The 25,816-nt window shown below is 37.5% G+C and overlaps 2 protein-coding genes and 1 pseudogene across 5 annotated transcripts in view; 1 reads left to right on the top strand and 2 right to left on the bottom strand.

Moving 5' to 3' along the window:
- Positions 1 to 25,816, bottom strand: part of CDC42SE2 (CDC42 small effector 2) — a 205,081-nt gene that overhangs the window by 169,623 nt on the left and 9,642 nt on the right. The window lies entirely within an intron of this gene.
- Positions 1,418 to 25,816, bottom strand: part of LYRM7 (LYR motif containing 7) — a 48,879-nt gene continuing 24,480 nt past the window's right edge. For 2 of the 4 annotated variants that reach the window (XM_059061835.2, XM_067031540.1), the window contains exon 5: positions 13,127 to 13,243. In XM_059061835.2, the coding sequence (XP_058917818.1) occupies positions 13,173 to 13,243 (71 nt within the window). In that variant the 3' untranslated portion in view covers positions 13,127 to 13,172. Of the gene's footprint in view, positions 7,180 to 12,302; positions 12,346 to 12,971; positions 13,244 to 25,816 lie in introns of those variants that run through there. The other 2 variants (XR_010840221.1, XR_010840220.1) reach the window with 2 other exon arrangements.
- On the top strand, positions 24,309 to 24,992 carry LOC131755358 (tubulin polymerization-promoting protein pseudogene; annotated as a pseudogene).

The following is a 25,816-nucleotide window of genomic DNA, read 5'->3' as shown; positions in this document are numbered from 1 at the left end:
AGATTCCTCAAAAAACTAAAATCCAGGGATGATAAATGATTTGCTCAAAGACCCAATTTTCACTGACAGACCTATGACTAGAACCCAGGACCCTGTTCCCTCTTTGGTAGGCTTATCTCCAGGTGACGTTAGACATTTATTGAATGAATAATGACCCCACACATTAACTCACTTTGAATCTCAACTCATAATTAGCTCTTTTCTAATGGACTTGCCATCTTCTTTTGGTCTGAATAGGTAACAAACTGTCCCTGGGGTACTTACTTCCCAGAAGAGAAACACCCAGCTTTACAATTCTCCTTCTCTTGCTCAAGCAGTTTGAGCTAATTACAGAAGAGCCTTATTTGGTGTAGTGGGTTCTGTGCAACTACCCAGACGTCCCCTTCAGAAGGAGGCATTCATTTCCCTAGCTCCTGGGACTGTGCACAGCTATTGTTCTTTCTAGGAGTTGTCGCACTGAAGGAAGCTGCCTCACTAAGGTTTTGTCTCTTCCCTGGGGTTGCCCCACCTTCAATGACTGTTGATACCAACGAACAAAAGCCCAGTCCCCTTCCCGCAGTTCAGAATAACTCTGAAAGCCAGCTCAGCTCCAGGCCTCCTCTGCAGCTGCATCAGAGTTCAACAACTCCCTCTGCCCAATCTCGCTTCTCACTCCCTCAAAGAGGTTATTCCTGACTGCACTCCTGCATCCATATCTCTGTCTCAAAGTCCGTTTCTCTGGAAATCTTACCGAAAACAGTAGCCCTTTCACTCTGTTGCCAGAGTAAAAGATAACAGGAGAGAAAAATGCTACAAAAGAAGTTTGTAGCAGAAAGCTTAAGATTTCCCCAAACTTCTCATGCCTCACAAAATCCCATTTTTTATTCCAATTTATATATTTTAAATGATGTTAGGTATGAGTTATGTTTACTTCTTTCAAGAGATGAAAAGCACATTATCTTATATATTTATATTTTACAAACCACTTTCTAATAAATTACTTTATATTCTTAAAACTCTAATTCCTGTATAGCACTAATTACACTATAATTGCCTACTTTGAGACTCTTTCCTGCTAGACTGTCTTGTCTTTGATTCTCTAGCACCTGTATCATAATCCACAACTCCATATGGGATCCTCAGTGAACTAACAATTGCCCTTCAAGATATACTTACAATAAAAAACTACAGAACACATAAGGAAAGACTATGTCATGAACAAATAGAATATTCTGAAAGAGTAAAAAATTATCTTTAAATGAGGAAAGATATAAAAGATATAAAGAACACATAACTGTGAAAAAGGAACAGAGAGAGAAAGAGAGAGAGAGAGAGAATATGGGTCTACCCCTCTACCCCTGAGCTCTCTCTTCTGGTCAGTTGCTAACCATCCTTCAGTTCTTTCACCAATACTACACTTAAAAAAAATTCATTATGGTTTTGTAGTATTTTTTAAACAGCTTTATTGAGCTATGATTGAAATATAGTAAACTATACACATTAAAAATGTACATACACCCATGAAACCATCACCACAATCAAGAGAATGAAAATATCCATCAGCCTTTAAAATTTCCTTATGCAACTTTTCAGTCCCTCCCTCCACCCATCTCCCTGCTCTCATCCCCTAGCAACCACTGATCTGCTTTCAGTCACTATGAATTAATTTGTGTTTTCTAGAACTTTATAGAAAAGGAATCATACAATATGTACTTGTTTTTGTCTGCTTTCTTTTACTCAGGATAAATACCTTGAGATGCATCTATGTTGTTGTTTGCAGCAATAGTTAATTTCTTTTTATTCATGAGAAGTATTCCATTGTACAGACATACCAATTTGGTTATTCCTTCATCTGCTGATGGATATTTGGGTTGTTTCCAGTTTGGGACCATTACAAATAAGGCTGCTATAACTAAGTCTTTTTTAAAAAATTGAAATGTAATTGACATTCAACGTTATACCAGTATCACACACACAACATAATGATTCGATGCTTGTATATACTGCCAAATGATCACCACATTAAGTCTACACACAGCTGCAAATCTTTTTTTCCTGTGATGAGAACTTTTAAGATACATTCTCTTAGCAACTTTCAAATATATAACACAATATTATTAACTATAGTCACCATGCTGTACATTATAAACCCATGGTTTATTTATTTTACAACTGGAATTTTATACCTTTTGATTCCCTTCACCCATTTCTCCCACCCCTCAAACACCACCTTCAGCAAACACCCATTACTATGAGTTTGGGTTTTTTGTTTTGTTTTGTTAAAGATTTTTTTAAAAATTAATTTATTAGTTATATTTGGTTGCATTGGGTCTTCATTGCTGCATGCGGGCTTTCTCTAGTTGTGGTGAGTGGGGGCTACTCTTTGTTGCGGTGTGTAAGCTTCTCATTGCGGTGACTTCTCTTGTTGCGGAGCACGGGCTCTAGGCTGTGCAGGCTTCAGTAGTTGCAGCACGTGGGCTCAGTAGTTGTGGCTCGCAGGCTCTAGAGCGCAGGCTCAGTAGTTGTGGAGCACGGGTTTAGTTGCTCCATGGCATGTGGGATCTTCCCAGACCAGGGCTTGAACCCGTGTCCCCTGCATTGGTAGGCAGGTTCTTAACCACTGAACCACCAGGGAAGCCCCGAGTTTGGGTTTTTTGTTTGTTTTGTTTTCTTCTTAGATTCCACCTCTAAGTGAGAGCATCCATTATTTGTCTTTCTCCGTCTGACTTAACAGACAAGGTCCACCTATGTTGTCATAAATGGCAAGATTTCCTTCTTTTTTTATGGCTGAATGATATTGCATTGTATTATATGCATACACATACATATACATATATACAGACACATACAACATTTTCCTTATCCGGTCATTCATTAAAAGACACTTAGGATGCTTCCATGTCTTGGCTATGGTAAATAATGCTGCAATGAACATAGGAGTGCATATATTTTTTTCCAGTTAGCATTTTCATTTCCTTCAGATAAACACCCAGAAGGAGAATTGCTGGATGACGTGCTAGGCCTATTTTTTTTTAATTACATACATTTCAACATTATACAGCATTATACTTCAATACTGTATCTGTATACACTACAAAGTGAGCACTACCACAAATTTAGTTATCATCCATCACCATACAGTTGGCCCATTCACCATTTCACCCACTGGCAACCCCTCCCCCTCTGGCAACCACTAATCTAATCTCTGTATCTATTAGTTTGTTTTTGTTTTATTTTGTTTTTTAAAGGTTCCACATATGAGTGAAATCCTAAGGGTTTTGTCTTTCTCCATCTGACTTACTTCAATTAGCATAATATCTTCAAGGTTCATCCATGTTGTTCAAATCGCAGAATTTCATTCTTTTCTATGGCTAAGTAGTATTCCATTGTGTATATATGTCACATCTTTATCCATTCACCCACTGATGGACACTTAGGTTGTTTCCATATCTTGGCTATTATAAATAATGGTTCAGTGAACATAGGGGTGCATATACCTTTTCAAATTAGTGTTCTCATGTTCTTCAGATAAATACCCAGAAGTGGAGTAGCTGGGTCATACAGTTGTACTATTTTTAACTTTTTGAGGATCCTCCATACTGTTTTCCATAGTGGCTCCACCAATTTACATTCCCACTAACAGTGAACAAGAGCTCCCTTTTCTCCATATGCTTGCCAACACTTGCTATTTCTTGTCTTTTTGCTAACAGCCATCCTAACAGGTGTGAGATGATAGCTCACTGTGGTTTTCATTTGCATTACCCTGATGATTAGTGATGCTGAATGTCTTTTCAGTAATTCCCCGGCAGTCCAATGGTTAGGACCCCACGCTTTCACAGCTGAGGGCCCGGGTCTGATCCCTGGTTGGGGAACTATGATCCCACAAGCTGTGTGGCATGGCCAAAAAAACCCCACATCTTTTCATGTACCTGTTGGCCATCTGAATGTCTTCTCTGGAAAAATGCCTATTCAGATCCTCTGCCCTTTTTAAAATAGATTTTTTTTGCTATTCAGTTATATGAGTTCTTTATATATTTTGGATATTAACTCCTTATCAGATATATTATTTGCAAATATTTTCTGTCTGGAAGTTGCCTTTTCATTTTGTTGATGATTTCTTTTGCTGTGTATTATAAACAAGTAAGTCTTTGTGCTTTCACTTCCCTTAGGTAAATACCTAGGAGTGGGAAGTCTGGATTATAAAGGAAGTATATGTTTAACTTTGTAAGAAATGGCTGAATAGTTTTCCAAAGTTGTTCTGTCATTTTACATTTCTCTCAGTAATGAATGAGGATTTCAGTTCCTTTACATCCTTGCCAAGACTTGGTATGTTCAGTCATCCTAATTTTAGCTATTATAATAGGTATGTAGTAGTATCTCATTATCATTTTAATTTATAATGACTAATGATGTTGAGATCTTTTTATGTGCTTATTTTCCATTTGTACATATATAGTTTTTCCAAGTATCTACTCAAATATTAAAAAATTGTTTTTTCTTTTCTTATGATTAAAAGTTCTTTATATTTTCTGGATAACAAGTTTTTTTAAAAATCAGTTTATGATTTTTAATATTTTCTCCCGGTCTGTGGCTTATCTTCTCATTCTCTTAACAATTATCTTTTACAGAGCAAAGGTTTTTAATTTTGACAAAGTCCAGTTTATTAATTTTTTCTTGTATGTATTGTGCTTTTGGTGTCATATCTTAGAAATCTTTGTATAACCCCAAGTCACAAAGATTTTCCCCTGTTACTTCAAGAAGTTTTACAGTTTGAGGCTTTGTATTTAGATCTATGATTGATTTTGAGATAATTTTTGTATATGGTGTCAAGCATGGACCAAAGTTCCAATTTTTTGCATATGGATATCTAATTTTATTCTTCTGTCATAGCTGATTTAGCTATTTAAGGACCTTTATTATTCCTCATAAATTCTTGAGTAAGTTTTATCAGTTCCTTATAAAAATCCTACTGCAATTTTAACTGTGATTACAACAAATTTAAAGATCAATCTGGGAATAATCAAAAAGCGTATGTTTCTCCAATTATTTCACTGAAACTGTCTTGCCAAAGTCACCAAAGTCAGCTCCATGTTGCCCTTCCTAGTGGAATTTTTAATTATGATCGCAATGCAGTCACTCCCTCTCAACGAAACACTTTTTTTACTTGGCTTCTAAGACTCTACACACCAGGGGTCAACAAGCTTTTTCTGCAAGGGAGCTAGATAGCAATTTGGGGCTTTGTGGATCATACAGTTTCTGTTGAAATTACTCAACTATGCCACTGTAGTATGAAAGCAGTCATAGAGAATATGTAAATGAATAAGTGTGGTAGTGTTCCAATAAAAGTTTATTTACAAAAAAAGACAGTGGGTCAGATTTGGCCCCTCTGAGCCATAGTTTGCCAACTTCTGTTCTACATTCTCCTAGTTTTCATTCTACCTTATTGGAAACTTCTTTGTCTCTTGTGCTTGTTGTTTCTTATCTCTTTAACTTTTAACACTGGAGTGCCACAAAAGACTCAATCATGGACTTTTCTTCTTCTCTATGTCAATTTCTTAGTGATTTCATCCAATGTCATGACTGTAAGTATTTTATCTATATTAATGGCTCCCAAATTTATATCTCCAGCCCAGACCACTTCCTCAACTTCAGATCTTAGTCCAGTGTCTTATTAACATCTCCACTTGGATACCTTCTAGATATTTCCATTAATACATGCCCAAAACTAAATGCCTGATCTTTTTTCACAAATCTAGTCTGTTTTCACCATTACAATTGATAACAACAATATACTTCCACCTGCACAGGCCAAAACCCTTGGGAATCATCCCTGACTCTTTTCTTTTCCTCTCACCTCAGATTCAATCCATCAGGAAACCCAGGAGCTGTATCAAAATATACCCATAATTTTTCCACTTCTCACCACCATCACTGCTGCCACTCTGGTATAAGCCACTATCATCTCTTACCTAGAATAACGCAAGAAACTTCTAGTTAGTATCCTTGCATTCATCCTTGCCACCATGGTCTATTCTCAACACGACTGCCAGAATGATGTCTTTAAAACTTAAAATCAGATCATATCACTCCTCTTCCCAAAACCATCTAATGGCTCTGCATTTTATTAAGAGTAAAAACCAGTCCTTATAACAGCCTATGTAACCTGGCATCTACTCTCTGCCTCCTTCTACCATATCATTTCCATGACTTTAAAAATATATATATTTATTTATTTGGTTGCACCAGGTCTTAGTTGCAGCAGGCAGGCTCCTTAGTTGCAGCATGCATGTGGGATCTAGTTCCCTGACCAGGGATCAAATCCAGGCCCCCTGCTGTGGGAGCGGGGAGCCTTATCCACTAAGCCTCCAGGGAAATCCCTCATTTCTATGGCTCTGTCTCCTACTACTCTCCCCCTAAAATCGCTTTGCTCCTGTCACTTGGTTCTCCTCAAACATAGCAGACAAGAACCTGTCTCAGGGACACTGCATTAGCAGTTTGCTCTGCTTGGAAAGCTCTTCCCTTAGATATCTGTGTGGCTAGATCCTTCATCTTTGCTCAACTATCACTTCCTTAGTGAGACCTTCCCTGATCGCAGGACTTAAAACTGCCAACACCCCAGTTCTTCCTAGCTTTCCTATTTCCCTTTTCTACCTTATCTTTCTCCACTACTTATCACCTTCTTATTTACTTTTTACCTTCTTATCACCTTATCACCTACTTATCACCTTCTTATTTTGTTTATTATCTGTCTCTCACCTACAGAAAGTTAAGTTCCCCCAAGGGAGTGAATTAGTGAGAGTGCTAAAATACATGTTTGAGGAAGATTTATTTGTAGAGTCTATTTACAAAACCGTGCATGTAAAGGAACTCACATGGATAGTAGCAGATGAGATGTTGCTGCCCCAGATCTGAAGATGGGAGGGAAGCTCTTATCCAAACTGGAAGGAAAGAACTGTACAGAGGTCACCGTGAGAGATACTTTGAGGGACAATGCCAGCATGAGGCAATTTCTCAGGGATAGAGCCAGGAAAAAAAAATACCTGCCTTCACTCTCTTCCCTCCTTCTGATCTCCAGCCAGGGTCCCCCACTGTCTGAACGAACCAAAAGTGAGAGGGTACAAGAGCCACTTGAGCTGATTCATTTAGGTTAGTCTTCCCACAGAAGGCTGAGAGCAGCATCAAGAAGGGTTGAGAGTGTATCTAAAATCACAAGCAGAAGATGAGGCAGGCATTTTTGTTACTTTGGTTCATGGCTGTATCCTACTTTTAGTAGGTCTACAATAAACACGTGTCTAGGTCTTTGTTCAAAAAAGAAGGAATGACCAATTATGCAATTGCTACCGATAGGGTGAATCAAGTAAGAAATGAGAATTGACCTTTGAACTTACCAAGTAAAGGTCAATAGTAACTGGGACAAGAAGGGTTTTAGTGGAGTGGTTGGGATTAAATTCTGATTGGGGTCTGTATAAGAGAGAATGGGGACAGAAGTGGAGACAGTAAATATAGAAACCTCTTAGAACAAAGAAGAGCAGAAAAATGGTGCTGAAGCTCGAGGCAGGGAGCTGGGGTTCAAGAAAGTTTTTTTTTTGATGGATAATATTTCAGAATGTTGAATGCTGTTGAGAACAATCCAGTGGAGAGAGGGAAAAAGATATTTGGCAGAGGAGGGTGACAACTGTAGGAGCAAAGTCTTTGAATAGCTAAGAGGGTTAGACTGATTCCAATATATAGTAACTTGGAATATGATCAAAGTAGCTTTACATGTTATCAGGAAAAGGATGGACCATTCAATAAATGATGGTGAAGCAAACTGTTAACTCATTAAAAAAGATAAAATTAGATCCCTCTCTCAGGTCATAAATAAAAATAAATTCTAGATGACGTAAAGGCCCAAACATAAAACACAAAACTTCAACATTCAGAGGAAAATGTACTAGAATATCTTTAAGATTTGGAGTAGAAAGAATTTCTTAAAAAGCTATAAAGGCAAAATTAATAAAGGAAAAGTTTTTTAAATGAATATGATAAAAATAAGGTCCCAAACTACAGGTTTATCATAAACAGAATTGAAAGACAAGTCACATATTGGAAAAACGCAACTGTACCACAGATAACCAACACAGAATTAATATCAAGACTATATAAAGGATCAGTAAGAAAAAGCCAGACAACCCAACAGAGAAAAGTGAACAAAGGATATGAATACACATTCATAATGGAAAACTGTAATGACCATAAGCATGACAAGATGATCTACCTCACCAGTAATCCAGAAATGCAAATTAAAACAATGTGATACTTTTCATATTCATGAGTTTGACAAAAATGAGAAAAGTTATACATAACAATAACAGTGAGGATATGGTGAAAAGGGACCTCTCACACAGGGTTGACTGGGGTATAAATTGGTACAGTTACTTTAAAGAACAAGTAAAAAATTCCTGGAAAACTGGAATATGTACATACCCTATGCCTCAACAGTTCTGCTTCTTGGTATATACCTAGATAAACTTTTACATGGGGGCAAGAATCCATGTGCTAGTATTCTCAGTAAATTCATTTGCAATATCAAAAAAATGAAACAATACTATTGTTTATCAAGAGACATGGATAAATAAACTAGCTTATTCTTACAATGGAATAAGACATAAAAGTGAAAGACCTAGATATTTATCCAAAGACCTACATATTCACCTCAGAACCTAATGTGTGATGAAACGTAAGTTACAGAATATATGGAGCATAACACCAATCACTTGCTTTTTAAAGCCACAGAACAATACAATATATTGTTTTGAACACATACATGTTTGATAAAAGTATAAAAACAAGTACGGGAGTGATATCCACTGACTATAAAACAGTAATTATCCCTGAAATGAGACAAGAAAAAGGGAGGTAGGACTTCAGCTTTGCAGGATTTTATGACTTAAAAGGAAGGAGATTTTTGTTAAACAAATATGGCAAAATGTAACATCTGTCAAACGTGGGAATTAGGTTTACGAGTGTCTGATGTACAAGTTGCTGATATTTGAAACATTTTATAATTTAAAATTTTACGTAAAAATCACTAGTAGCTTAGGTATTATTGTCCTTTAAAAATTATAAAACATTTAAACATTCAGCAGTTATCAGAATAAAAGTCAAGTTACTAGTCCCCTTCCCCAAATCTCATTTTTCTCCCAGACTAATTATTAACATTTAGCATGCATTACTTCTATGTATTTATATACACATATGCATATATGTGTACAAAAATAGTTGTTTTGTATCTAAGTGGATTCAAAGAGAATATATATTCTGTGACGTGCTTCTTTCACTTGACATGTATATATATACATATATATATATTCTACATAATACTTTTCAACTTCTGCATAATATCCCAAAGTATGAATGAGCCATATCTTCTTTCATGTTCCACTAAATTTGGAAATTTAGGCTGTTTAAACAATGCTGTAGGGGCTTCCCTGGTGGTGCAGGGGTTGAGAATCCGCCTGCTGATGCAGCGGACATGGGTAGATCCCACATCCCGCGGAGCGACTGGGCCCGTGAGCCATGGCCGCTGAACCTGCGCGTCCGGAGCCTGTGCTCCGCAACAGGAGAGGCCACAACAGTGAGAGGCCCGCATACCGCAAAAAAAAAAAAAAAAAAAAAAAATGCTGTAGAAATTTCTGTACATATACCTGAGGTGTACATTTATTAGTATTCTTGTGAGCCACTGGGATACAGACTTAATAGTATGTTTATTTTAAATTTTGATGTCAATTTCCCTTTCAAAAAGGCCCTATAACTTACATTCCTCCTGAAATATATGAGAGTGCCCATTTTTTCACATGCGTATCACCTTTACATATACTGGATATGACCAGTTTCTTTAACTTTTGCAACTCTGATGAAGAAAAATGTTTCCTTTGTTTTAACCTACATTTCTTTGACCGCTAAATGGGTTAGTATTTCTCGTTTTATGAATTTCTTATTTATATCATTTGCCCATTTTTCTACTGAGTTATCTTTTGCTAAGTCATAGGAACATCTTATATCTTAACTATTTTAATTATTACATCCGTGGCAAATTTCTCTAAAATTTATTTATAGTAGCTTTCACAGAATACAGAGGTTTTATATTTTTATGTACACATATCTGTGAATCTGTTAGGAGCTTGATAGATTACTTTTTTTTTTTTGCAGTATGCGGGCCTCTCACTGCTGTGGCCTCTCCCGTTGTGGAGCACAGGCTCCGGATGCACAGGCTCAGCAGCCATGGCTCACAGGACCAGCCGCTCCGCAGCATGTGGGATCCTCCCGGACCGGGGCACGAACCCGCGTCCCCTACATCGGCAGGCGGACTCTCAACCACTGCGCCACCAGGGAAGCCCCGATTGATTACATTTTAAAGAACTGTCATCTCTACAATTTTCAACTGTCCCATCTAGGAACACAGTATGTCTTTCATTTTTAAGTTTTACAGTTTTTTTAAAAAGTTGCTTCCTATTTTACAGTTTTGTTTGCTATTATACACAGGATCTTTTTCCCATTTCATTTCTCATAGGTTACTCCTGATATATAGTAAAGTTACATTAATTTTGTATTTATCTACTTTCACTTTAGAAAATTCTGCTTAAGAACTGGAATTTTCACTTCTTTGTTGACCTATGGCTTTGTGTTTACAGTGAAATGATTGGTTTTGTCAATGAGTGTAGAAATTCTACCTATTCTTATTTTTGTGTGCTTTTTGGACATTGTACTGATGTTAAAATATGCAACTGAAGGCAAAATGAGGACCAACTTAAACACAATTATACTCAAATCTTAATTTTAATGTTCTGAATTAGATGTTATGCAAACTAGCTCTCATATTTCCTTTAGCTTCAAATCTTTAGTGAAGGATTCTTCCCCACATATGCTTGCCAAATCTAAGTCTCCTGGCATACACCTTTTCTGACTTCTGCCAAAAGACTGTTTTACAAAGTCCTTCTGGGCCTCTGAGCCTAGATATCTGCAATTAGAATTTGCACCCACCCACTTTCACTGGGTTTCAATAGTCAAAGTGAAATGTTAGATGTGGGTAATTCCCTCTGGGAACGTGGGAAGCTTTTTTTTAACTAACTAAAAAAGATTTAATTAAATTTGACATTGTACCACAAAGAAGTCAAGCACTTAGATAATCATCATCCTCAAAATTTACTCTCTAGAATACTGACAATCTTTGTTTCACAACACACCAAGAACTCATATAAATTGTTTTAACTGATCTAATAAAACTATTAAATAATGTTAAAATTAATTTGAAATATAAATATATGCTCTTTAAGGATAGCGTGCCAAATCTTTCAAAATTTTATGACAGTGAAACCTATTGTTGATATCCTGGTGTATTACATAGGAACTGTATTGCATAGTCTTAAGGCACAAAATCACTATATATATATATATATATATATATATATTACACCTATGTAATACATATACATATATAGTATATATCTTAAAATGTCTAACGTACTAGCTTCAATAAAATAAACATCTGAATGATTATTTTTTATTTTATGTAACATGTTAGTTATTAATCTCTGTTACTCCTAATGATAACTAGATTGTAAAAAAGAAAAAACTATTTTTTGATGAGATATTTAAATTAACATGAGTGCAGAATGGAACAAGGGAATTCAGGTTAAAGAAAAAATACTAGAAACTTCTAAAAATGTTAAATAATATTAAAACAATTAAAATATATATTAAATTTAAACTATTTTAGCCAACTTTCCTCAAAAGACATAATATAGACACTTACTGAAATAATAGTAAGTCAGAGAATTTACCAGTGATTGTGTCATGACGACCTTTAGCATTTTCTTATAAGGGCAAATTTCAAATCTAAAACAACGTTTATGTAGGTATAATTTCCATACACACAATAAGAAAGAGGCATGAGAGATAAAAAAATTATGTAGCAAATCTTTTGACCTATATAATCCATTTCACAGACTACTAATCTCCAAAGTATTAGGAGGCATTAAGGGTAGTCTCTGGTTTACTGTTATGTGTACTACGTCTAAGCAATTTTGATAATTTTTTTATCTACTAAAATTATTTTAAAACATGACATTTTATATTGAGCATGGCAATACCAATATGTTTGCCAACAAACAAAGCTTGCATTGAGAATCTTGTAAAAATTAAAAACCCTGTGTCATCATCAAATGGGAGAACTGACCAGTGAATGGAAGAGAACACACTGCTCACTGAGAAAACAGAATGGTAAAAATGCATAGATAAAGGAGAAACAAGAAGAATATTAAACACAGTTTTATAGTTCCTACCATGAGAAGGCAGAAAGCCAAGCTGTTCTGTGATACTGTCAATCTTGTCAGGGATGAAAAATGTTGGAGAAAAAAAAAAAGCCATTTAGATCTTACTGATTAAAATGAAGAGGATACAGCCATATATTACATTTTCACAATAAGGTCTAGCTGTGGTCTAAGTACAGCTAATTCTACTAAGCCTATATTATATAGTTTGATCAAGGGACACTACTTCCTTAAAAAGTTAGAATTTCTTTATTCCACAGTTATCTTATGTGATTTTGACATTTTATTTATCTATCTTCAGAAGACTGATTAAAAATTTTCTTTTAGGAACAGAGATACACTCTATCCCTAAAAGGACTGTATAATTATTTGTTAGCTACAGGAATAATTTCAGTGCTTTAGGAACAAAGCTGCCTTCTGTGGAAAGTTGGCACACACTGTGATTTTTAGACCAATTCTTTTCGGGACTAAACATTAACTTAATCTAATAATTTTAATCTCATAGTTCATTTCACATGGGAAGAAAACCCACCAACCTGTCAAAACACTTCATTCTCAAATAGCTATGATAAAACCAAAATACTCATTAAGGTCAAACAGAAGTGAATATGATATACCTCCCTAAGCATTTATTTCACTTTATACAGTTTGATTTTCAGTGAAAATGAAATGTCTTCTTACCTAATGTTCTTTAGAAATACTTAACTATGTTCTGCCGTTTTCACCAATGTTCTTTCAACATGAAACTTAATTATGAAACTATAATGCACTCAATTTCAATATGCCATTTCAGAGAAAACTATTTGCATTTCCAGAAGTTTAGCCAGAGTTACATATTTTAAAATTAAAAATGATAAAGACTTAATTTTATTCTAGAAAAATTCATTGCTTCTGAGTTGGTGCATCACAATACGGCACATTTTCTATAAGAAGGTCTTTCCTAGGAACCAATTCTGAAAGAAAAACAAGAAGACTATTTAACATCATTAAAATTAAAATAAAATGCAAATACACTCATTTCCCCTAAAATTTGTAACAGTAAATTATCTAGTTTTAAAATAAATATTCCCAGTGATATTTTATTTCAGTTAACTTCTAAGGTGGCGTTCCTGATTTTAAATGGAGACAGTTAATAGGACTCTCATTTCAGATTATACAAAAACATACATGACCAACTTAACCATTTACCATCGATTTATTAAATATAACTAAATAACTGACTAGAATTCGGCTAAAGCATGCTGTCAGTAGCAGATTACAGATTAATGATAATTAAAACCATCAACTGGGAACTCCCTGGTGGCACAGTGGTTAAGAATCTGCCTGCCAATGCAGGGGACACGGGTTTGAGCCCTGGTCTGGGAAGCTCCCACATGCCGCGGAGCAACTAAGCCCATGCACCACAACTACTGAGCCTGTGCTCGCTCTAGAGCCCACGAGACACAACTACTGAGCCCACACGCCTAGAGCCCGTGCTCTGCAACAAGAAAAGCCACCGCAGTGAGAAGCCTGTGCACTGCAACAAAGAGCAGCCCCCCTTCTCTGCAACTAGAGAAAGCCTGAGCACAGCAACGAAGACCCAACACAGCCAAAAATAAATAAATTAATTAATAAATTAATTAAAACCATCAACTGGAAAATTAGTTCATGCTACCTACTATATAAAAAGCAAGACCACTTTCCTAATTTTAAGATTTCAGTGACTTCCCTGGCGGTCCAGTGGTTAGGACTCCATGTTTCCACTGCGGGGTGCCTGGGTTCGATCCCTGGTTGGGCAACTAAGATCCTGCATGCAATTTCAAATTTTACAGAACAGTGGTTCTCAACTGCAGGTGTTCTGGGTGGTCACACCAACTGAAGAATGCTACTAGAAGTTAGAGAGGAGGAGCCAGGGATGTGTGGGATAGTCTGTGTAGTGCAGAACTATCTGTTCAAAATGACAATAGGGCCCCACTGAGAAACACCATTCAACAACAAGAACAACAACAACAAATGCTGAGTCCTAGAGAAGTCATCCTGCTGGAGTCAACTGAGGTAAAGCTCTTAAGACAGAAACGTTTTAGAAGAGCTGAATCCAGGTGAACTGTCATGATCAAAAAATGCTCACACCAAACTCTATGAAATAACTTGCCTATATTCTTCAAAAAGAACAAGGTCATGAAAGACAAAGAAAGACTAAGGAACTTCTCCAGATTAAGGAAGACTAAAAACATACACATACTACTACATGTAATGGTAGATGGCTCATAGGGACCTGCTGTGTAGCTCAGGGAGCTCTTCTCAATACTCTATAATGACATGTATGGGAGAGGAATGTAAAAAAGAGTGGATGTTTGTGTATGTGTGGCCAATTCACTTTGCTGTACAGCAGGAACTAACACAACATTGTAGATGAACTATATGTCAATAGAAAGATAAAAAAGAAGCCTGACTAATGCAATGGCAAATATAGTCATCAATTCTAGAACTTGGAATTTCAGATCATTCTGATCTTAACCCAGTGTCTTTCCAAACTGAATATTGGCTAAGACTGGGCCATACTAATGAATAACACTTTCTCCTTATCTAGAAGTGAGTTGTAAGAACCACTGCAATTGTGCTGTTCCATTCACATGCATGCTTATCCCACAGTTCCCGCACAATATTTTTTTCTCAAAAGACACGGAGAATCTTATTGTATAATAGAAGAAATAAATAGAACATTCTCAAGTGACTGGTTTATTCATTTTAAGAGAGAGTATGTATAATGAAATGCATGTTTGCTCAGAAATGATAAGGGTCCTCTCTGCTACTGTCGAATGTGTTTTCATAAACTCCTATTTTATATTTTATTTTGGTATATCAATCTTGAGTACTTTACTGTCAGGTCATCATTGGTAAACCCCTTCCCTATGACAGTACAGTGTGTACTCAGTTTTGGAGTGTGGAAAATACATGTACTTGCTTTGTACCTGTAGTTTGGATATATAGTTGACATCTTTGTGCTTTGATGTTTCAAAAATTTTAAGGCTGTAATGAGGAGTCACATTTACAATCATCAACATATTCTCTACAATGAATATGCTCCCTTAATTAAGTCACGATGCTGGAACACACACACACACACACACACACACACACACACACACACACACACACACACGATGATTAAATGCGACCTGTGTGACCTTCAATTGGACCCTAAACCAGAGATCCAATCCATTTTTTTTTCTTCTGCTATAAAGGGTACTCTTAGGACAAATGGAAAAATTTGAATAACAGAACTGAATCAATGTTAATATACTGATTTTGATAATTATACTGTTGCTATATAAGAGAACATCTCTGCAAATTTAGGAAATATACAATTAGTATTTTTAAGAAATACACACTGAAGTATTTCTCCAGATCTAAACCAAGTGAGCTGTTATGATCTGAAAAAGGCTCATTTGGGGGAAAAAGTACATTATGCCTGCATTTACCTTCAGAAAATTCAAGAAAAAAATGAGGGAGACATGATAAAGCAAATGTGGTGAAATGTTAGCATTTGTAGAATCTGGATAAAGGAAATTCGCATATTCTTCAACTTTTCTTGCAATTTTTGCTGTAAATTTGAATCATTAAAAAATGTTTTAGAGATATTACTAAAATGAATTCAAAAGGAAAACTGAAATTCTCACAAAAAAATAAGTGATCTGACTAAAGATAATGCTCTTATGAGCCACATGGTAAAACTGGCTTACTGAAATGAAAACCAGTTAGATAAGTATTATTTCACCATTTTTTATATCTCACTTGCTGTTACCAAATCTTTGGAGGTTTCACGAGAGAGCAAATTATAGTTTAGGTTTTAACTTATTAACAATGGCAGTAAATTGTTTCACTTATCAAACATACATGTGCTTACTTTTTGCTAGACATTACATCACGAAATGAAGATACAGAGATAAATATATAATAGTCTCTTAAGTACAGCACAGTGACTTTAGTTAATAATACTGTACTGCATACTTGAAAGTTGCTAATAGAATCTTAAAAGTCCTCATCACAAGAAAAAAAAAATTTTGTAACTATGTATGGAGACAGATTAACTAGACTTACTGTGGTGACCATTTCAAAGTATACATAAATAGAGAGGACAGACAGCAGAAGAAAGAGCAACTACAATCCTGCAGCCTATGGAACAAAAACCACATTCATAGAAAGATACATGAGATGAAAAGGCAGAGGGCTATGTTCCAGATAAAGTAACAAGATAAACCCCCAGAAAAACAACTAAATGAAGTGGAGATAGGCAACCTTCCAGAAAAGGAATTCAGAATAATGATAGTGAAGATGATCCAGGACCTCAGAAAAAGAATGGAGGCAAAGATTGAGAAGATGCAAGAAATGTTTAACAAGACATAGAAAAATTAAAGAACAAACATGTAGAAGAATTAAAGAACAAACAAACAGAGATGAACAATACAATAACTGAAATGAAAAATACACTGGAAGAAATCAACAGCAGAATAACTGACGCAGAAGAACAGATAAGTGACCTGGAAGACAGAATGGTGGAACTCACTGCTGTGGAATAGAATAAAGAAAAAAGAATGAAAAGAAATGAAGACAGCCTAAGAGACCTCTGGGACAATGTTAAACACAACAACATTCACATTATAGGGGTACCAGAAGGAGAAGAGAGAGAGAAAGGACCTGAGAAAATATCTGAATAGATTGTAGTCGAAAACTTCCCTAACATGGGAAAGGAAAAAGCCACCCAAGTCCAGGAAGCGCAGAGAGTCTCAGGCAGCATAAACCCAAAGAGAAACACATCAAGACACATAGTAATCAAACTGACAAAAATTAAAGACAAATAATTGAAATCAACAAGGGAAAAATGACAAATAACATACAAGGGAAATCCCATAAGGTTAAGAGCTGATTTCTCAGCAGAAACTCTACAAGCCAGAAGGGAGTGGCACGATATATTTAAAGTGATGAAAGGGAAGAACCTACAACCAAGATTACTCTACCCGGCAAGGATCTCATTCAGATTCAATGGAGAAATCAAAAGCTTTACAGACAAGCAAAAGCTAAGAGAATTCAGCACCACCAAACCAGCTCTACAACAAATGCTAAAGGAACTTCTCTAAGTGGAAACACAAGAGAAGAACAGGACCTACAAAAACAAACCCGTAACAATTAAGAAAATGGTATTAGGAACATACATATCAATAATCACCTTAAATGTGAATGGATTAAATACTCCAACCAAAAGACACAGGCTTGCTGAATGGATACAAAAACAAGACCCATATAGATGCTGTCTACAAGAAACCCACTTCACACCTAGGGACACATACACACTGAAAGTGAGGGGATGGAAAAAGATATTCCATGCAAATGGAAATCAAAAGAAAGCTGAGTAGCAATACTCATATCAGATAAAATAGACTTTAAAATAAAGAATGTTACAAGAGACAAGGAAGGACACTACGTAATGATCAAGGGAACAATCCAAGAAGATATAACCATTATAAATATATATGCACCCAACACAGGAGCACCTCAATATATAAGGCAACTGCTAACAGCTATAAAAGTGGAAATCAACCATAACACAGTAATAGTGGGGGACTTTAACACCTCACTTACACCAATGGACAGATCATCCAAACAGAAAATTAGTAAGGAAACACAAGCTTTAAATGGCACAACAGATCAGATAGATTTAATTGATATTTATAGGACATTCCATCCAAAAACAGATTACACTTTCCTCTCAAGTGCACATGAAACATTCTCCAGGAAAGATCACATCTTGGGTCACAAATCAAGCCTCAGTAAATTTAAGAAAATTGAAATCATATCAAGCATCTTTTCTGACAACAACACTATGAGATCAGAAATCAATTAGAGTTAAAAAAACGTAAAAAACACAAACACATGGAGGCTAAACAATACGTTACTAAATAACCAATAGATCACTGAAGAAATCAAAGAGGAAATCAAAAAATAAATAGAGACAAATGATAATGAAAACACGACAATCCAAAACCTATGGGGTGCAGCAAAAGCAGTTCTAAGAGGGAAGTTTATAGCTATACAAGCCTACCTCAAGAAACAAGAAAAATCTCAAATAAACAATCTAACCTTACACCTAAAGGAACTAGAGAAAGAAGAACAAACAGAACCCAAAGTTAGCAGAAGGAAAGAAATCATAAAGATCAGAGCAGAAATAAATGAAACAAAAACAAAGAAAACAATATCAAAGATCAATAAAACTGAAAGCTGGTTCTCTGAGAAGATAAACAAAATTGATAAACCATTAGCCAAGCTCATCAAGGAAAAGAAGGAGAGCACTCAAATCAGTAAAATTAGAAATGAAAAAGGAGAAGTTACAACAGGCACTGCAGAAATACAAAGCATCCCAAGAGACTACTACAAGCAACTCTATGCCAATAAAATGGACAACCTGGAAGAAATGGACAAAGTCTTAGAAAGTTATAACCTTCCAAGACTGGACCAGGAAGAAATAGAAAATATGAACAGACCAATCACAAGTAATGAAATTGAAACTGTGATTAAAAATCTTCCAACAAACCAAAGCCAGGACCATATGGCTTCACAGGTGAATTCTATCAAACATTTAGAGAAGAGCTAACACCCATCCTTCTCAAACTCTTCCAAAAAATTGCAGAGGAAGGAACACTCCCAAACTCATTCTATGAGGCTACCATCACCCTGACACCAAAACCAGACAAAGATACTACAAAAAAAAGAGAAAATTACCGACCAACATCACTGATGAATATAGACGCAAAAATCCTCAACAAAATACTGGCAAACAGAATCCAACAACAAATTAAAAGGATCAATATATATATATATATAATATAAATAAATATAGAGTCATTATGTTGTATACTTGAAACTAGTGTAATGTTATACGTCAACTATACCTCAATTTTTTAAAAAAGTCTCCTTAGCTTCAAACAGTTCACAAGCTAGTGGAAAAGACAGATTAACCAAAAGTCCAACAAACAGTGGTTTAAGTGAGAGATTTAATTTTCTCATATATCAAGAAATATAGATTAAGGCAACCCTAGGCTACTGCAGGTCCTTAGTACCACCAAGGACCCAGGCTCTTCTTTTTTTCCTGTTCGGCTCCTCTTCATGTATGGTTTCTGTCTTCACTGCTGCTGTCACATCGCATCTGCACTGTAGACAGGAAGAGGGGAAAAGGGCGAATAGGAGATTGCTAGCTCGGCCTCTGCCTTTTAACAGGAAAACAATAGCTTTACTGGAAGCAACATTCAGTACAGCTGCTTATACTGACCAGAAAGGTGTCACATGGTCTGAGATATCACTTTTTTTCCTCCCCTGTCACACCGTACTCTGAACACAATTTTTCAGTTAGTGAAAAAGAAAAGATATTGAGAGGTAACAACCCATCCACCCTTTTAGCTACACAACATGAATATGCACCCTTCTTCCGATATATAGAATAATACTACATCTGTTTACTACTTGACCCCTAAGATCTCATCCATGTTCAAATCAAGGATCTCTAGCTGATGTGCTAGCCTTTCCATTAAGTCCAGCTGTGGCTCACATGGTAGATACCTACTGGACCATAGTAAAGAATAAACAGGATACAGCAATAAAAAGCTGGAATGGAAAACACATGGCAGTTACTGCTCCACAGCAAATCCTAAATCCTAAATCCTTCTGGACAGAAGAGCAAAAGCTCCTTGCTTTTGGCAGAGCAATAAACTCTAGTCAGCCAAACTGGCAACACCTAATCCTGTTTCCTGGGAGACCCAAAGACCCTCTATTGTCCACTGTCCTTCAAGGCTTCTGGTCTGTCCTCTGGGGGATCCAGATGTGGGGATATTACAAAAAATGCCCTTCTTTGAGGCTCTGAAGCTTTCATAATCCACTTCCTGTTGATATGAGTTAAGGGACCCAGGGATGGCCTTAAGAGTGGAAGAGAGCTAGCTAAACTTGGGGTTTCTTGGCAATACAATTTATTCAAACACTTTATAACTTCCAATCTATTTTTTTTCCAGTCATTTCCATGTGCAAGTAGCCACAGGCAAACATCTTGGCACAGTTACTAAGCATGAAGATTTTCATTCTCTGGTTATGGTCTCTATGCTGTCCCATTTCCTTAACTCTTAGCTTAATGGACACTTCTTAACACAATGAAAAACTATAGGCTCCAGTGAGTAAATGCATCGTATATCTGATCTTTGTCTGGCAAATGAGAAAGCTTGGGGCACTGATCTTATATTAGAGCTAAGAGACCCCCTGCTTGTATTGGCTTTAGTTTTAGTGGATAGGAGCAACTGGCATTTTTAGGCCTACAAGGCTCTAAATTATAGGACCCTCAATCAGATTCCAGGTTGTAGCAAGAAGTGTCCCTTCGCAAAGTAGTACTTCTTTCCACCTCTGCTTTGAAGACTGACTAGCTTAACCTGCATTAATCCTCTTTTTCAATATTTTGATGAAAGCAGGAAGAAATAACAAGCACACACTGACATTCTGATTATATTCCTTATTGCTGTAGCTACCAAAAAACTACCAAAAAACAGCAAGTGGCACTAACCTTACGTTCACTACTATATAACAAGGGTCACCAGCTTAAGGCCTATAATGGTCAGGTCCATGTTAACAACATTCCCCTCTATCCCTGTCTTCCATTCAACTAATTCCACATTTTAGATTGTGTAGTTTTCAGCATCTCACTTCTGGCAATAACTTCTGTTGTTCTTAGTTATAAGTAACAGAAGCTGACTCTGCCTATGAGGCAGAAAAGGTATTCATTAACAGTTTATTGATCTAACTCAAGGAATTACTGTGAAGGCTTAAGAATCAGGCAGGCTTCAGGCTAAGCTTCCAGGAACAATGTCCAAAGACATACCATAGAACTGGCCTGATGACGAAAACTGCTGCTGCCTATGGAGCACTAGAAATAACTACCACTACTTCTACCCTCATGGAGCACACAACATGCTATACTTCGGATGTTGCCAGAAACTCAACTTTACTACATCTGTTCCTGCTACCACACCGATGATACTTCTGTATCAGTAACTTGACTCCGCAACCACTGATGCTAACTCTTGCCAGCAAAATGAGTTCTGTGCCAAGCCTCTTTTCTCAAGCTCACTTCTGAATACAGTACAGGTAGTGTGCTGCACCTATGTTAAATACATGTGCCTAAGCTGCAAAGGAAACTGAGGAAATGAGTATTCTAGATCCTATCCTGGGAATTTAGAACTCATAGAGATGGAAATTCCTGAAGTAAGATGAGGACATTCAAAAAGTGGTAAATAACCAGAAAAACTGTCAGATATTCATTACTCTATCCTTTCACACAATTTATCTTATTATGCAATCTTTGAAATCAAAAGGCATCCTATAATTGAATTTTTCTATATTCATTAATTGCTAATACTTTAATTAGGCCAAACATATTACAGGTATATTTACATGCAGTAAACTATTTTTCACTGATTATTTTATTGATTATAAAATTCCTAACCTTGCTCTCTATATTAGATATCAAAGTACCAAAACAACATTAGTTTAGGAAGTTGTCAGATCTCAACAAGGAACCACACTAAGATCGTGATTTATTTCCTGTATTTTAGGCCCCTGAAAAAGCTTCTTTCTTATGGTCATATTAAATGTATCATTTAAAAATTAATTTCTTAAAATAAACATGTTTTAACTCACTTATGGCCCCAAATCAAAATTTAGGTCAAGATTTAAAGAAATAAATAAAAGAACAGAAGAAGAAGGTACACGTCCAAATTCATTTTATGAGTCCAGCATTAGCCTAATACTAAAACCAACAAGCACACTATTAAGAAAATTACAGGGCAATGTGCCAGTTGAACATAGATGCAAAAACCCTCAACAAAATGGTAGCAAACTGAATTCAACAATACATTAAAAGGATCATATACCATGATCAAGTGGCATTTATTCCAGAGATGCAAGGATTTTTCAATATCAGCAAATAAATGTGATATACCACATCAATAAAATGAAGGATAAAAATCATATGATCATGTAATAAATGCCAAAAAACATTTGACAAAATTCAACATCTGTTTATGACAATACCCTCTCAACAAAGTGAGTACAGAGGGAATATACCTCAACATAATGAAGACCATATATGAGAAGCCTACAGCTAGCACCATACTCAATGGTGAAAACCTGAAAGCTTTCCCTCTAAGATCAGGAACGAGACAAGGATGCCTACCCACTACTTTCATTCAACACAATTTTACAAGTCCTAGCCAGAGCAACCAGGCAAGAAAAAGAAATAGAGGCATCCAAATTGGAAAGAAGTAAAACTGTTACTGTTTGAACATGACATGACATTATATAAAGAAAATCCTAAAGATTCCACCAAGAAACTGTTAGAACTGATAAACAAATTCGGTAAAGTTGTAGGATACAAAAGCAATACAAAAAAATCTGTTACATTTCTATACACTAATAATGAATGGAATAAACATCAGAAAGAGAAATTAAGAAAAAAATCCTATTAACAACTGCATACAAATGAATAAAATATCTAGGAATATATTTAACCAAGGAGGGAGAGACTGGTACCCTGATAACTATAAGACACTGATGAAAGAAACTGGAAACACAAATAAATAGAAAGATATTGTGTCCTCATGGATTGGAAGAATTAATATTATCATTAAGATGTCCATACTACCAAAAGCAATCTACACATTCAATGCAATTCTTATCAACATTTCAATGGCATTTTTCACAGAAACAGAACAAACAATCCTAAAATTTGTAACACGAAAGACCCTGAATAACCAAAACAATCTTGAAAAAGAAGAACAAGGCTGGCAACATCACACGTCCTGATTTCAAACTATACTACAAATCTATAACAATCAAAACAGTATGGTAATGGCATAAAAGAAAAACAACACACAACAACCACCAAACATGGAACACATAACACAGAGAAAAGATCTGTGGTTGTCAGAGGTAGGATGGGTGTGTGTGTGTGAAACAGGTGAGGCTGGTCAAAAGGTACAAACTTCTAGTTATAAGACAGATAAGATCTGGTGATGCAATGCACAGCATGGTAACTATAGTTAAAAATACTGTACTGTACACTACAAAGCTACAGTAATCAAAACAGTGTGGTATTGGCACAAAAACAAACATGGATCAAAGGAACAGAATAGAGAGCCCAGAAATAAACCCATAAACCTATGGTCAAATCTTCAACAAAAGAAGCAAGTATAATGGAAAACAGTCTCTTCAGCAAGTGGTGCTGGGAAAGTTGGACAGGTGCATGTAAATCAATGAAGTTAGAACACACCCTCACACCACACACAAAAAATAAACTTCAAATGTCTTAAAGACTTAGACATAAGACATGACACCATAAAACTCCTAGAAGAGAACAAAGGCAAAGCATTCTCTGACACAGATCATATCAATGTTTTTCTTAGGTCAGTCTCCTAAGGCAATAGAAATAAAAGCAAAAATAAACAAAGGGGACCTAATCACAGTTACAAGCTTTTGTACAGCAAAGGAAACCATAAACAAAATGAAAAGACAACCTACAGACTGGGAGAAAATATCTGCAAATGATATGACTGACAAGGGCTTAATTTCCAAAATACACCAACAGTTCAAAAAACTCAACAATTTAAAAAACAACCCATTTGAAAAATGGGCAGAAGATCTAAATAAACATTTCTCCAAAGAAGACATACAGATGACCAACAGACACATGAAAATCTGCTCAACATCACTAATCATTAGAGAAATGCAAATCAAAACTACAGTGAGGTACCACCTCACACCAGTCAGAAGGGCCATCAGGAAAAAATTTACAAATAACAAATGCTGGAGAGGGTGTGGAAAAAAGGGAACCTTACTACTTGTTGGTAGGAATGTAAACTGGTGCAGCCACTATGGTAAACAGTATGAAGGTGCCTCAAAAAACTAAAAATAGACTGGGTCGTTCGCCCAGTCGTGGAGGCACCTGCTGCAGTCGCCGCATCTCTGAGCATGGCTGACAGCAGGCCCAAGCCCCCCAAGCCCGCCAACAAGACGCCCCCCAAGTCTGCAGGAGACCCCACGAAGGACAAGGCAGCCAAGAGGCTGTCATTAGAGTCGGAGGGCGCCAGCGAAAGGGCAGCCACCACGGGTCCGGAGCCCAGCGCCCTGGAGGAGGCCTTCCGGAGGTTTACGGTGCACTGGTACACCAGGGCCACCTGTAAGTAGATGCATGGCAAGAACTGGTCTAAGCTGTGCAGGGACTGCCAGGTGATCGATGGCAGGAACATGACCGTCACCGACGTGGACATCGTCTTCAGCAAGATCAAGGGCAAGTCCTGCAGGACCATCACATTTGAGCAGTTCAAGGAAGCTCTGGAGGAGCTGGCCAAGAAGAGATTCAAAGACGAGAGCGGTGAGGAGGCCACCAGAGAGGTGCACAGGCTCACTGAGAGCAAGGCCCCCATCATCTCGGGGGTGACGAAAGCCATCTCCTCGCTCACTGTGTAGCAGCTCACGGACACCACCAAGTTCACGGGCTCCCACAATGAGCACTTAGACCCATCCGGAAGGGGCAAGGGCAGGGCGGGCCACGTAGACCTGGTGGACGAGTCGGGCTACATGCCGGCCTACGAGCACGCGGGCACCTACGACCAGGAGGTTCAGGGGGGCAAGTAGCCGGCGGAGGCTTCTGTCGCCCAGTCCCCCCCGCTGCCTCACACTTCGTTACATTCCTGTGCTTGCAGGCAGAACTCGGACCCAGGGCTGGGCGGCCGCGGTGGCACCAGGCCTCCCTCCCCGCGGGCCCGCACTCCCCTCGACCCCAGCTTTGGCCCCGACTCACCTTTCCAAACACAACTGCCTCGTCCCTGTCAGGAAGTGGGCAGATGACCCTTTCCAAAGTGTGTCCCAGGGCCAGACTACACCGGCCACTGGTCTGCAGCAAAGGGGGTGTTTTAAAGGAGCTGGTGGGAAGACGCTGTCTGGGGGGTGCTGACCCGCAAGCGCCAAGGCACCAACCAGCAGCACCTATAAAGCAGATGGAGCCCTGCACAGGGCGCCACAATGCCCGGAGAGAACCACGCAGGTATGGGAAGCAGGGCATACAGTGTACGCTTCCACACCCACGCACACATGCATGCACGCACCTACGCACACACGCAGCTACGCACGCACGCACACGTGTTCAGGCACACAAACCGAGGATCAGGTCTGCGCTGATGGCGGGCGCCAAGCTGAGGGCTGCTGTGCAAAGGAAGAAGCCTCCTCTGTCGACCAAAGTGACTCGAAGTGTGACGTCACAAGATTTCAAAATGGAAACTAAGGGCAATTCATTTCACTTCTCTGAGAAGAAATAGGAAACAGTGATGCATGTTTATTCTCAGAACGGCTCAGGGAAGACTCAGAATATTCCGTCTCTGTGACTCTCTCGCAGCGGCCCCCGTCTCCCGGCCCCGAGCGGGGAAGAACCCCGGGGGCCAGGCCCTGGACTCGAGGCTGCC

This window comes from Kogia breviceps, chromosome 4, assembly GCF_026419965.1.
Source record: "Kogia breviceps isolate mKogBre1 chromosome 4, mKogBre1 haplotype 1, whole genome shotgun sequence".
Taxonomy (NCBI): Eukaryota; Metazoa; Chordata; class Mammalia; order Artiodactyla; family Physeteridae; genus Kogia; species Kogia breviceps.
The sequence above is the reverse complement of the archived record's forward strand: the minus strand, read 5'-3'. Positions and strand labels throughout refer to the sequence as shown.